The 13,568-nt window shown below is 36.6% G+C and overlaps 2 protein-coding genes across 5 annotated transcripts; one reads left to right on the forward strand and one right to left on the reverse strand.

The window, feature by feature from the left end:
* Positions 1-1,376: 1,376 nt before the first annotated feature.
* On the forward strand, positions 1,377-6,082 carry LOC118053650 (uncharacterized). Its single transcript, XM_035064961.2, has 9 exons — positions 1,377-1,816; positions 2,527-3,414; positions 3,527-3,919; positions 4,067-4,128; positions 4,200-4,274; positions 4,536-4,638; positions 4,727-4,801; positions 4,991-5,101; positions 5,475-6,082. The coding sequence occupies exons 1-9, from the start codon at positions 1,748-1,750 to the stop codon at positions 5,640-5,642; spliced, it is 1,944 nt and encodes a 647-aa protein (XP_034920852.1). The 5' UTR covers positions 1,377-1,747; the 3' UTR covers positions 5,643-6,082.
* Positions 6,083-6,387: 305 nt separating this feature from the next.
* Positions 6,388-10,721, reverse strand: LOC118053659 (two-component response regulator ARR11). Of its 4 annotated transcripts, XM_035064995.2 has the most exons (6): positions 10,314-10,448; positions 9,638-9,705; positions 8,618-8,770; positions 8,087-8,473; positions 7,828-7,958; positions 6,388-7,697 (listed from the first exon to the last, which is right to left on the reverse strand). In XM_035064995.2, coding segments are annotated over exons 2-6 (1,647 nt in total). In that variant the 5' UTR covers positions 9,639-9,705; positions 10,314-10,448; the 3' UTR covers positions 6,388-6,722. The 4 variants fall into 4 exon arrangements, with proteins under 4 accessions (XP_034920886.1, XP_034920869.1, XP_034920863.1 ...); XM_035064978.2 differs by lacking the exon at positions 9,638-9,705 and having other exon boundaries at positions 7,828-7,922; positions 10,314-10,721; XM_035064972.2 differs by lacking the exon at positions 9,638-9,705 and having other exon boundaries at positions 10,314-10,721.
* Between the last annotated feature and the right edge of the window lie 2,847 nt (positions 10,722-13,568).

Here is a 13,568-nt window from a genome sequence, read left to right on the forward strand (position 1 = left end):
AAATAACTTATAAATCAATGTGTATGTTAGAACTTGTTCAGTGTTTTGCAAACAAAAATATATAAGATAATATTATATATAAGATAAACCATCTAATAAGTGATTCGGTAATAAAAACTAGGATAAAAGGATTTGCTTCCATGTTGTTTCAGATTCGAACTATGTGGTTGCTAATATGATGGTTATTGGAGACTTACATAGTCATTAATTTCAAGACCCATGAAATTGGTCGAAATGCGTACAAATTGACCCGGACATTTATATATATATATATATATATGTGTGTGTGTGTGTGTGTAGTGCAACCATAGCAATGACTTAGCTGGTTATATTTGAAATTGTTATGCTTTTTGTTTAAAAAATTATTAAAATAATGATTTTTAATAAATTGTTTTGAAATTAATATACTATAAAATACTAATTTAAAGTTTCTTTTTTTTAAAATAAAAATCTGAAAAAATACACCTAATCACAATCTCAAACCATACCTCCAGAATAGAAATTATTCATGAGGAAATATATACATGTCAGTAATAAAGAATATCCCTAACCGTTGGGGAAATATTTAAAAATATGGAAAGAAAACAGCTAGTTAGGTTTTTAATTTTAATTCGTTAGAACATAGGGTCCATTTAATATATATAAGCCTTGACTCATGCAGATGTCAGCAATAATGTAATTAATTACAGACAAAAACCGTTGCTAAATCGCTATTACAAACACTGGATTTGTCTACCTCCTTTGTTCAAATTCAAATTTGTGGACCAACCAGCCACCTTTACGTACATGAAAATAAAATAAAAAAATCTTACTATCAGATTCCCTCCATCGGTCACTAACATGTTTTTTTTTTTTTTTTTTTCATAGATATCAAGAAAAATCCATATTTATTAAGTTCGGACAGTAACTTGATTAAGATTTAAGGTTTACAATACGAGGTAATCAAGTTAACTTAATTTAGTTTTTATTAAAATATTATTTTTGTACTTTTTAATTAAAATTTTAAATAATATTATTTTAATAATAAAAAATTTGATTTAAAAAAACTCAAACTTGAATCCGAGTCCAAATCTTAATAACAAATTAACGAGTTAAAGTTTGTTTATTTTTTATTTTAAAAATAATTTTAAAAAATAATGATTTTTTTTTATTTTAATTTTTTTATATATTTTTATATTATAATGATGCGTTAAAATCAAATGAAAAATTTAAAAATAAAAAAAATATAATTTAAATATATTTTTAAATAAAAATATTTTAAAAAGTAATCTTTTAATAATATTAAATAAACATAAAAATTTATATCCAAATAGAAATCAATAAAAAAAAAAAAAACTAGCCGTTATGAGTTGTATTAAGGGAAGGCCCAACTCCATAATTCGGATGTAATCTAATGGAAGGAAAAGAAATCTATCAATCAAACAAACAAGATTCAGACACAAAAACAAAGAAGAGAGATTCATCCCCCTTTTCTCACTGACTCAGGAAAAAAAAGTCTCCTTTCTCTGCGAAGAACTGATTGCCTCTTATTCTTACTCACCCAATTTGCCTTTCTTGCTTGAAATATTGGAATGGACCCGTAACCCATTTGAGCATAGAGCCTAGTTTTCAAAATTTAAAGGGAGACTACGACACACTCTTCTGACAAAGCTCTAAATACCTGTTCTCAGTAGTGAAGGGTTTTGAATAAAAAAAGAATATTTTTGCTAGTAGGATTTACTTTCTTTGTATAGGCGAAGAAGAAGAAATGGGAGAATCAGCTTGTCTTTTGAGATCCTTTTCTCATCCATCTAGTGCTTCCAGAGAAGCCAAAGAGGTTAGTCCTTCAAACTTCTTTTTGTTCATATATTATTTCATCTCTTGTCTTATGATGTTCTGCAGTTTAAAATTCTTCGTGTTATTTAGTAATATTTTGTGGGTTTTGCTTCAGTTGTTGTGATCTTGCCTGTGATATCGAAACATCTTTAAAGAATAATGAATGGGTTTTTTAGTGAAATGGAAAAAAAGGCCGTTGTGAGATTCTGTTGCTCGTTTTTGTTTTCTTTCTGAGCAAACAAACAGACCATAATGCTTCGAGGATTCACTCGTTTCTTATTTAGTTGATTTCTGCTGTTCTTGATTCTGCTCAAAGCTTTGAATGAACTCTTGAAAGGAAAATAATTTAAGCTGTCTCTTTTATTTTACTGAACAGCTAATATTTTCAGGAAAATTGCATTAAATGCACCCAGGATTGGCTTTTGTTACCTTTCGTTTTCTGGACATCTTTCGTATTGATGATTTTTGCCATTTCGCATTGCCTTTTTTCTTTCTAATGTTAAAATTTATTTAAGACTTGAGCATGATTTGTCTGGCCGTCATATCTTCAAGATTACTGCTTTTTTGTTTTGTTTTGATTAATAATAGAGAAACTGAGCGGGTCTTTGGAGTTTCTTCGCATTTCCGTGTTAATTGTTTTATGTATATCATCAGTTTGAAATGGATGAGAATAATCATTGAGCAAACACGGAATTCATTTTTGAGTTTCAGGGCAATCCAATTCGAGCGCTGACCGAATCAATCTCATTCGGGAGATTTATGTCAGAATCTTTGGCTTGGGAGAAGTGGTCAACCTTTAGTCACAATCGCTACTTGGAAGAAGTTGAGCAGTTTTCCAAGCCAGGTTCTGTTGCCCAAAAGAAAGCATATTTTGAGGATCATTACAAGAAGAGGGCTGCCATGAAAGCGGCAGCCTTGCTTGAGCAAGCAAACGCGGCATCTAATGTTCCTGAAGTAGAAGCTGCAGACGAGGCTCTCAATAGCTCTCATGTTAATTCGGAGGTTCCCAAAGAAACCAATGATGTGATCATCAATGAACAAGATGAGGGGAGTGTTGATGCTGGCGTAATTCAGTCCTCTGATGCGAATGCATTTTATGCTGACGAGCTAAAGGATAATTTACAAAATGCGAAGGAAGAAGGAAATGAAGAGGTGAGAGAGAAAAAAGTTGCGATGGAAAACTCTATTCAGGTGGAAAATGTAAAGGAGAACGAAAATGCTGAAGACGGTGACATTATTGTGGCCATGCCAGAAGAGAAAATGCCCAATAAGGTAAGTTGCCATTCCAATCTGGTAGCTGCTGAAGAGGAGAATGCAACTTTACCAAGTAATGAAAGGCAATCAAAATCATCGAGTCAGAGTAGAGCATCAATACTCCCCAAGTCTTCTGCCAAACTTCCGAGTTCCGCAAGACTAAGAGCTGAAACAAATGATACTCCAAACATTAAGAAGTCTGCTGGAGAATTGATGAAAAAAAAGAGAGTAACTCCGAAATCTATCCACATGTCAATTAACTTTGCTTCTCAACTTCAAGACACCAGTGAAAGTTCTCTCAGAGTTACTAAATTCAGGTCCGCTGCTCCAGAAATTCCAACCAAGGTACCTCCATTCCTCATGCCATGATCATTATTTGAACTATATCATTTTATGCAGCACTCATGTGTGCACACACTTCGATTATTACTCACACCAGTAAGAATATACTATTCAGGTCGCAAATGCAAAGCAGATTGAAAATGCTCAGGACAGTGGCACGGCCAATAAGGTAAGTTGCCATTCCACTCAGGTAGCTGCTGAAGAGGAGAATGTAGCTTTACCAAGTAATAAAAGGCAAATGAGTTCTTCATCAAAATCATCTAGTCCGAGTAGAGCAACGAAACTCCCAAAGTCTTCTGCCAAACTTTCAAGTTCCACAAGACTAAGAGCTGAAACAAATGCAACTACAAACAGTAAGAAGTCTGCTGGAGGATTGATGGACAAAAAGGGAGTAACTCAGAAATCTATCCACATGTCAATCAATTTTTCTTCTCGTTTGCAAGACACCAATAAAAGTTCTCTCAGAGTATCTAAAGACAGGTCCGCTGCTCCAGAAATTTCAACCAAGGTATCTCCATTCCTCATACCATGATCATTATTTGAACTGTATCATTTTATGCAGTACAGACACTCATGTGTGCACACACTTCAATTAATACTCACACCAGTAATAATGTAGCAACTCAACATGATGAATTACATGTCTAAACTGCAGAGATCTGTTTATGGTGTATCAAAGCTTCTTCCTTCAGTATTTCTGCGTTCACAAGATAGAAGGTAGTTGTCTCCACAAACACCAGCAGTTGACCCATTCTAATTGTTGTCGTTGACGTAGTGTATCCTTGCAGAACTAAGTCAGAGCTCAACAAGTCAGTTTCAGGAAAAATTACAGCAGGTGGAATATCGCAGACCCTCTCTTCAGAGTAAGGACTTTGCTCCTGGATTTCCTGAATGGTTCTTTTTTGTCTGTATCATATTTCTCATGCCACGGTCATATGTTTGCTTCTGTGGGACTAGTTGGTATATCACACTGAGTTTGTAGCATATAATTAATTTTTATGTTTGTAGCATTCTTGCATTCTTCACCTTTATAGCACACCATTCATGAAGATTGAATAATTAGTAACTAGAACAGAGAAGCAACATTTTTCCTATGATCAGATCCTAAACATATAGAATTACAGCTGCTCGAAATCTTCAAGTGCAAAGGGAAGCAAATCCCGACCTCCACTTATCTCCTCTCCATTTAGCTTTAGAAGTGATGAAAGAGCGGCAAAAAGAAAAGAGGCAAGATTCATTTCTTCAGTTCTGTCCTTTTATTCCTTGTTACAATAATCTCACGGTGTGATATCTCGTTTTTTTCTGGCTATCCTAGTTCTTTGAGAAGCTTGGAGAGAAAAACAATGCAAAGGAGGACACAGAAAAAAAGCATCTGCAAGCAAGACCTAAGGTTGTCTCACATAACCTTATTGTAGTGTTTGTTTGGTATTGTGTGTCACAAATGCTCAGATGGGTTTCCTTTATTCTATACTCAATGATTCTATCCAAAAATTATTTTCTGACATTGGACTTGCATTTTATCCTTGTTTCTTGATAAAGCCATTTTCAAAAAATTACCTTTTCTGTTAATGCTGTGCAGGAGAAGGCAGAGTATGACCTTAAGAAACTAAGGCAGAGTGCTGTCTTCGGGGGGAAGCCAAGAGATGACTTGCATCGAGGATTGCGGCCCCCAGAAAATTCAACAATGAAGGTTCGTCTCATATCTAATATTCATGAATAATATTTTGGTAGTATTATGAAGCTGCTAGAATTTGCTGCATTGGTAATTTAGAACTGCTCTACAAAATTTAACATTTAGAAGAATGTAATACTACAAAATAGGAAATAAAACTTGCTAATTAGGCATGCTTTAGGTGTTCAATCATTCAAAATTTGAGCTTGCGTCGGCCTGCTTTAGAAGTTCAATCATGGAAATCTGACCTTTGCGATATTTCTTCTGTGGATGAGATGGTTTTCCCATTTTCCATAGGACCAGGGGTGAAAAGAAGTAGAGATACGGTTCTAAGTCTAAGCTTTAGATGCATTACTTTTTTTTAGTTTTACAGATCAATCATGTTTTGCAGATCCCATTGACTCGACCTCGATCACCGAAACTTGGGAGGAAGTCAACCTCCAATGTGGCAAGCTCCAAGCCTGTTATCCAGAGAAGTAACCATAGCTCAACTCGCTCAATCACCTTGCTACCGAAGAAGAACACGCATGAGAATGCTTCTCCAAATATCCAGCTGTGAGCTCCTTGTACGAGGGTGCTTCTTATGAGCATCAGAACTGTGTTGTGTTTGATCAACCCAGCTAGTGATTGTGCAGATTTACCTTTCTACACGCTACGCAAGGAAAATAATCCTTTGATGGCAACGTAATTTTGATGACAGTGTTCAACATTGAGGGCTGGTTTGATGCTTTTGCTGCGGTGCAATGCAACGCGAAAACAAACATAGCCTTTTAATTTGTAGAATTTTATACCAGTTATTTTTTCTGTTTCCTTGTGGAAGTTGAATAGTTTTGGCAATATGTAGCGTGTTGAGGTTTGACAGTAGAATCGAAGGGATCATTCTTTCATTACATGTTGAAAGATTGGCACTATTGTTTCATGGCCTGCTATGTAAAACTAGCACTATAAAATCTGTGTATATTCCCTCAATTATTAGCTTTAGCATCACTTTGTTTTCTAGTCCTCGAGTAAAGCTAAATGCTGATAGAAACTGGCTCTCTCCCCTTTCCTCTTATGTTTTCGACTATTATTTCCTGTTCTTTGTTCATTTCTTTTGTATTATACACAATCTGAATCAAAAACCTACATAGACAGACCAGTCCATTTAATGCGTGAACAAAGGGCCCAGGATTAATAAAGCTGCTTAGTGCAGTTGATTTTAGGTCGAGGCCAAACAAGTCCGTGCCGGTACTGCCGAAAGATTGGACCTCATCAGAGTTCTGCAATGCCATCATTTGAGTCAGCTCAGTACTAATCAAGCAAAATGAGCAGAGAACGGACATAAAACCATTTCAGTTAAAGCATCAGAATGAGATGTGGGGTGATAAGATTTCTACTTCCGGCAGCTAATACATTGTAAGGAATGTTGACAGATGCAGCATACAGCACAGTAATGCAGGTACCAGAGGTGAGTGACAGACATTATTATGCTGGATGTTTGTCATCACTCCTATTATACTTGTTTCAACATCCAAGACCAGACCGATCAAAAATAAATTATCCCAACCCAGAGTTAGAAGGCTCCTGTAATGTATTGGTACAGAAAAAGGTAAGGCAAGTGATCCTTCATCATTGAACATGAATGGAAGGGAGAGGAAGATCATGCTATGAACAAGCTTTGATCTATTAGAGAATATTCTGTTGGGTCATTGAACTCATAGTCAAACCTCAGCCCATCATTCAAGTTTACCGGTACGTCTGTGATAAGACCTGGGTCGAAGTATTCCAGAACCTCCATGTTCTGGAGTCCGAGATTCATATTGCAATCACCTGGAACCCAACATACTTGCAAGTCTTCCTCCAAAGTTGTGAAAGGTAGCATTCCCAAATTTATGTTTTTCCGGGAAGATTCAAATTCTGTAATGGAATTCATATTGAAGCCTTGATTTTCCAAACTTGGTGTGCTCTTGGAATTGGGGTCAACAGCTTGATGATTTGCCATATTGGTCTTTGTTTGAATAGGGCTAGAGTCAACCGCAATAGCTGTTGAACTTGCATGGTTAACATTGCTCCTGTACTCGTTATGAGAAGGTGTTAAGGATGGTGCAGAGCTGATGGCTGGAGCAGGTTGTGGATAATCAGCTTGGGTAAGCTGCTTTTGACCGGGCAGTGGAAGGTGGCTGAATTCATCATTCAAATGAAGTGGATTATGTTCTTTTTTTAGTTGAATTCCACACCAAGGATACTTTGTTGGCAAAGTCGAATCCAATGCTCCAAAGTCTACTTCTGATTGTGGAGGTGCAAGGGGATGACCAAATTCCATTTGTGAACTTCTGGGTATACAAGGATTGGGAACATTAACAGTTAAGGTTCTTTTGGGTTCTTCCACAGGCGTTGAAACAAGTCTCTTTCGATCACTGTCATGGCTTCTGGGATCCCCATTGTGGACAACTAAGCTACTACCAGCAAATCCGTAGCTCCCACTCGAAAAATCATTGTGCTGCAAGTTGATGGAGTTCTGAGAGCCAAAACTTCCTGCAGAATCTCTTAAAGGTGAATCTGACTGCTTTATCCCACCAGCAGGAGTTTTAAAATCGTTTTCTTTCTGCAACCTACTCAAATAGAGACGGTATTTCTGCATGTAAGAAAGCCTTTCCAATGAGGAATACTGTACTTCTCAAAATCAAGTACGCTCATAAGACATATTGAATTTAAAAATGACAGAAAGATGTTAAAATTCTTTGATTGATTTTCATAAGTTATACCTGCAAGTGGCTAGCAACGTTTTCTCTTGTGAGCCATGGCACGTTCATCATGTCAAGTATTTTCTTGGGACCAACTTCTGCCAAACAGACACTACCTGTCATTGCTCCGTCGAAGCATGGCAAAGATGTGGCTATATCATTGGAAACCACATAAAGAATTCAATGCTAATAAACTTTTCATAAAATACGTGAGCATTCATAATTCCTGAAATGATTCAAGCACCAAGTTTCTGAAATGAAACATCAAATAAATACTTACTATCAAGTCCTATCTGATTTACGGCTTTGACAAATTTCTGGTGAAGATCTACTGACCAAACTACTCTAGCTTTCTTTGTAGAAATACTATCACCAGTGTCTTTTTCATCATGCTTGCTTTCAATATGTTTTCTTTTCTTTATGGAAGCAAGATCTTCTCCACAGAGCACATGCCCATCCTCATAGTGGTCTGATCCATTTCTAGTCATCTGAAAACTTTCGACCCGTTCAAGAGTTTCAATGTCTCTTACCTCATGTATTTTCTTTCTGAATACATGCTGCCATATATTCCGGAGTTCTTTCATTCGTATAGGCTTAAGAAGATAATCACACGCTCCATGTTGAACGCCTTTCATCACCCTGCTTGTCTCTCCATCAACAGACATCACTGTAAGTTGACAAGCGCATCTGGTCAGAAGCTGAGTCAATATTCCAATATATATATAGTGCAAGCACGACATGGGTATATGTATACGCAAATAGAAAATATTGGCATTGAAATAAAATTCCAGAGTAAGAGAAAAGAACCGACTAATGACTGGAAGATCCATCTCCAGTCCAACTTGCTCTAGAAGTTTGAAACCATCCATGTCAGGCATGTAGACGTCACTAATTACAATGTCATATCCTCCTTTCCTCTCACGAAGCAGGTTCAAAGCATCTCTTGCCAAACCGCATGTGGTCACTAACAAAGCATTCCAAATGGAAATGTGAGACACTACACGTATGGTCAAAAGCCAAGAATCTTGCTATAGAATCACATCCAGCATCAGAAATCACTTTCACTGAACAAGATATTATTGTGAGGGTGTGAAATACCAAAAAAGTTAGAAGAAAATTATGATGTTAAAGTCCTTCAATAGTACCAGAAGAATTAAGGAGAAAAATATCGATGGAAGAGGCACAAGTACTTGAAAACAACTAAATCCAAAAACAGGGTTGACTTTGAGTGTTTAAAGACTCTATAGGGAATTGCAGTGGTGAAGCATATCCTTCTAAATGTAATGAAAATGCCAAGGAAAATCAATGCTAACATGTAAAATGATTAGCTGAGCTAAGAAGGTGTTTGGAGCTGCGGTGGAGGTGCTTTCCTCCCACCACACTTCTATCAAGTTTTTTGCAGGAACAAAAAAAAAATACAGCTACAGAAGTAGCTTAAATGGCAAAAAATCAAAATTCTGAAAATTGAGGCTCATGAGTTCTGTTATGACAGTACTTTCTTTTAATTAAAGATCCTTTAAAAAAATTTATACCTTACGTCCATATTAATATCATGTTAATCAAATCATGATTTTGATTTTTTTAACTATTATTTTGGCCTTCAACTCCAAATCACTTCAAACAACAGATATGATTTAACTCTGTTATGGCAATGATGGCTGTAACCACAATCATAAACACGTAAAAGCCAACAACATTGCCAAACAATCATAATCCATTCAATCTCATCATGCTCAAGATCACTAAATCTGAGTTAAATGCACCCAGAAGATGAAAATTAAATAAAACTGGAAATACTAAAAGAGTAGGAGGATATTGATGTGTTTCATACTTTCAATAGTTTAGTTGGCTAGTACTAGTGGAGCAAACATCAATAAACCCTCTAATTACTTTAACCAACTGCAAAAAAGAAAAGAGGACAAATCTGTGAAAAGAGTAGCACAACATCATTGATGATAAACTTGTATATTTCTGTTGGAAATAAGCAAATTCTGAGCTTCAAATCTTGAAATCAAGAAAGACAATTCCTCCACATTCCCAATACCATGAGCCTGTTTACAAAATTTTGGAACTTGAAATGATACCTGAGGTGATAAATAATTCCTGAAAATAATAAAATCCAAAAATGCTCAAAAACAACACAACAACCTTCCATGCACAACTTTGGAACCCTTTAGTTGCATGTCACTTGCATAGCTCAAAAAACGAAGGAAAAAAATTGCGGGATATCAATTATTTAAGAAGAATCTCGAATTCTCCATGTACTAGCTTACAGCAGAGAAATCAAGATATTCTTCGGAGCCCATGAAAAAGAAAAACCAAATAACAGGAAAGAAACAAAAAGTAAAAGCCACCATCAAGCTGAAATGAGACCGTGGATTGTAGAAACAAAACCCAGTTCAGAAACAACAGTTTGTAAGTGAAAAAGAAATCGCAAGGCGCAACTAAGAAGAGTAATAGATAGATGCTAGTAAGAAGCGGATGTGGAAAAAATATAGTTAAGTAACCTTCATAAGAGCATTTCTTGAGCATCTTTTCAAGGATTTTTAACCAGGTGGGATCATCATCGACAACGAGAACACGGAGACCAGCAGGAAACGAATCATTTCGAGGAGAAGAAAAACCATTATTTTCCATCATGGACAGAGACAGATAGGGGACAGAGTCAGTGCTGTATGTATATGTATTTGAGTGTATGTGAGAGAGAAGGAGATTGAGAATATAATTAGAGTAGTAACAGTCTTTAAGCAGAGAAACTTGTCCGAGTTTTTGAAGTAAAAACTGGGTTAGTTTGTTTGGGTTTTAAGAGAAGAAACAGAGGAGACAGAGACAGAGACAAAGACATGCACTGTAGAGAATGTGAGTGAGAAAGAAAGCGAGAAAGCACCCTCCAGAATATTGGCATTTGGCGTCGGTTAAACGTTCCTGTTGTGTTCTTTCCTCACCTTTGCCACCTCAAATTACCTTTCTCCATTTGAGCTTTATTCATGATTTTAATATGAAGTTTAATAACTAATAACACTGTAACCTTATTGTAAGGATAAAAAAACAAGAAATCATGTTCATTTCACGGCTCCAAACAGGAAAAAAAAAAAGAAGATAAGACTAAGCTTCGAGAAATCGAATGTAGAATTTACTTTGTAGCAAAGATGGAACCTGAAGTGGGATGAAAGAATGTTTGAATGGAAAAAAAAGGCATCTCAAAGAATTTTTAAAGTTAATCTTCTTCTTCTTCTTCTGGCGTAGATCCAATAAGTTCTTATGGGATAATTAAAGGAAAGGCTAATGGTAAGTTAAGCACAATCTTGGCTATCGGCTGGTCCGTTTAGTAATGCAGTATTTTATATTTTTAGATGTTTTTTAAAAATATATATATCTTCAAAAAATATTAAATTAATAATTTTTATAGTATATTTTTTTTATGATTTTAATATGTTGATATTAAAAAAAATTAAAAATATATATTTTATATATATAATCAACTTCTTTTAGAGAATCGTTTTTTTTCCTAGAATCTTTTTTGTTTATTAAAACGGGTGTAAATATAGTTAATTAATGCTGCGTAATTCACCATATAATTCTTATTATCTTCATGGGAAGAATAATCAAACAACTGATTATTTGAATAACCCTAATAGAATTTTGGAACAGTAGCTAGCTCATGAGAATTACTGCTATTTCAAAAGTAAAAATAATTGGAACATTTTAAGTAATTAAATTGCTGGAACCCACCATAATTCCCATACAGATAGCATAAATGGATTGGATGATTCTTGATTTTTTTTTTATCATAATCTATTTTTATTAATTCTTCTTATGAAATAGCAGATAATTCTGAGGGCACCAATCATCACCATCATCATCAACGTAACCTCCATCCAAATTCTCCCGAGATCAACCTACCATTCTACTAATTAAGAGCATGTGCGATATGGCTGGAACTTCTAGGTGAGTACGAGGAGAAGCTGGAGCCTATGTGAAATACTCTCCACCGCCGCACTGCTCAATTCACTAGGGAGGAGATGTGGAGGCTTCAGGGCATGGGAAAGAGGCTTACAATTTGTCTTCAGAACAGCACCGCACAACCCGTATCAGTAGCAAGAAGGAGACCGTGTTGAGCAGCGAAAGCTCCACCCACTTCTACAGCAAAAAGAGGGTCAGCTGGTTTCGAATCTGTCAGCAAAAACCTCACCCTTATCATCGAGCATGGCAACCCTAATCCAATCTTCTCCATCGCAACTCAGATTTACAACCACTGAATAGTTACATTGCATGCAAATCTGAGGGTCAGAGACGCCACTTAAGAGAAAAAACTATCCTCATCTCATCATCATTGAGGCTTTGTTTCAAGTGCTGCACCCACTCAAGAGGACTGATCTCCAGCCACATCTTCCTTGCCCACGAACATTGGACCAGAATATGCCAAGTCGTTTCACCATTAGAATGGTACGTATCTGTCACGAATATTATGATCAACAGTAATCCTCTTCCTTGTAAGATTCGAATTCGATTGCATCACATCTAGGCATGCATGCCATATAGAGCTATTGACCTCAGGAATAATATGAAGCTTCCAGACGAAATTCCACCAAGATTCGTCACTAGTCAACAATGGACGAGCTTCCAGTCTTCTTTCTCAAAATGGTATCCGCTTTCAACAGAGACGCTAGCTACCATTTCTAGCCATTGCCCTGGTTAAATCATCCTTTGCTCGACGAAGACTTGTCAGGATGGATAGAATACCCCGAGCTTCATTTGTGAAAAGATGGAATCGATCAGATCACCATCCCAAGTCCTGGTCTCCCAGTTGATCAGCTCACTCGAGCACTTTTACCGATCGAGAACTGAAACAAAAGACTGTATGCGCATCTCAGGTAGATCTGGTCCCCATTTATTCTTCTATATCCGGATATCATTTCCATTGCCAACTCGCCATCTAGTTCCAGCTTCTAGCAGATCCTTAGCACCAATAATATTTTCTCCATTAATAGCTCGGAGATTGGCCAACAGAAGCTTCTATGTACAGAACTGGTTGAAGGAAAAGATCTGTTTTAATACAGGGGCTATCTGAAAGGAAGGATTCTTAAGCAATCTCCAACCTTGCTTTGCTAAAACAAGACATCTTCCTCAAACCCAACCCAAACCACCATAAGCTTCTCCCTTACATAATTTCTCCCAAAAAAACCCAGTGAATCCTTCGATCCTGCAATTGGCACCAGCAAAACTTTTTTTATCTTACTCCCCATCTCCTCACAGAGGGTGTCAGAAAGCCTAAAACACGATGTCGAATGCGTAGGAATGGCCTATAGTACTGAATTGATCAAAAGTTCCCTTCCAACTTCTGATAAAAATCTCTCTTTCAAGCAACCCACCTTCTTACAAACCTGGTCCTGGATTGAGGACAAGACTGCCTTCTTTAGCCTTCTTACCATAGCTGGAAGACCCAAGCATTTAGCATGTATAGCGCTGCACTGCCTTAACTCCTAATCGCTGGTTGAACATATTCTGCACTTATTGGATCATTTTGGCTGAACGCTACTTCAGTCTTTTCTAAATTTACTTGCTGACCAGAGGCTTTTCATATAGCTGGAGGATGTCTGCAATACATTCAACTTCTCGCATGGTTTCCCTGGTAACCAGAATACTGTCATCAGCAAAAAATAAATGGGTGATGGAAGGTGCTCGACGACAAACCTTTCCTCCATTAATTAAACCTCCCTTTTCAGCATCATTGACCAAAGCTGAAAGACCTTCAACACAAA

This window comes from Populus alba, chromosome 8 (assembly GCF_005239225.2).
Source record: "Populus alba chromosome 8, ASM523922v2, whole genome shotgun sequence".
In the NCBI taxonomy this organism is placed as follows: domain Eukaryota; kingdom Viridiplantae; phylum Streptophyta; class Magnoliopsida; order Malpighiales; family Salicaceae; genus Populus; species Populus alba.

Bases quoted from the DNA above. Each gene is read 5' to 3' on its own strand.
- LOC118053650 (XM_035064961.2), top strand. From the start codon at position 1,748: ATGGGAGAATCAGCTTGTCTTTTGAGATCCTTTTCTCATCCATCTAGT. The intron at 4,275-4,535 runs GTAAGGACTTTG...ATAGAATTACAG, and splicing joins TCGCAGACCCTCTCTTCAGA to CTGCTCGAAATCTTCAAGTG. The intron at 4,802-4,990 runs GTTGTCTCACAT...AATGCTGTGCAG, and splicing joins ATCTGCAAGCAAGACCTAAG to GAGAAGGCAGAGTATGACCT.
- LOC118053659 (XM_035064972.2), bottom strand. From the start codon at position 10,446: ATGATGGAAAATAATGGTTTTTCTTCTCCTCGAAATGATTCGTTTCCT. The intron at 8,771-10,313 runs GTTACTTAACTA...ATGCTTTGTTAG, and splicing joins CAAGAAATGCTCTTATGAAG to TGACCACATGCGGTTTGGCA. The intron at 7,959-8,086 runs GTAAGTATTTAT...CCAATGATATAG, and splicing joins AAATCAGATAGGACTTGATA to CCACATCTTTGCCATGCTTC.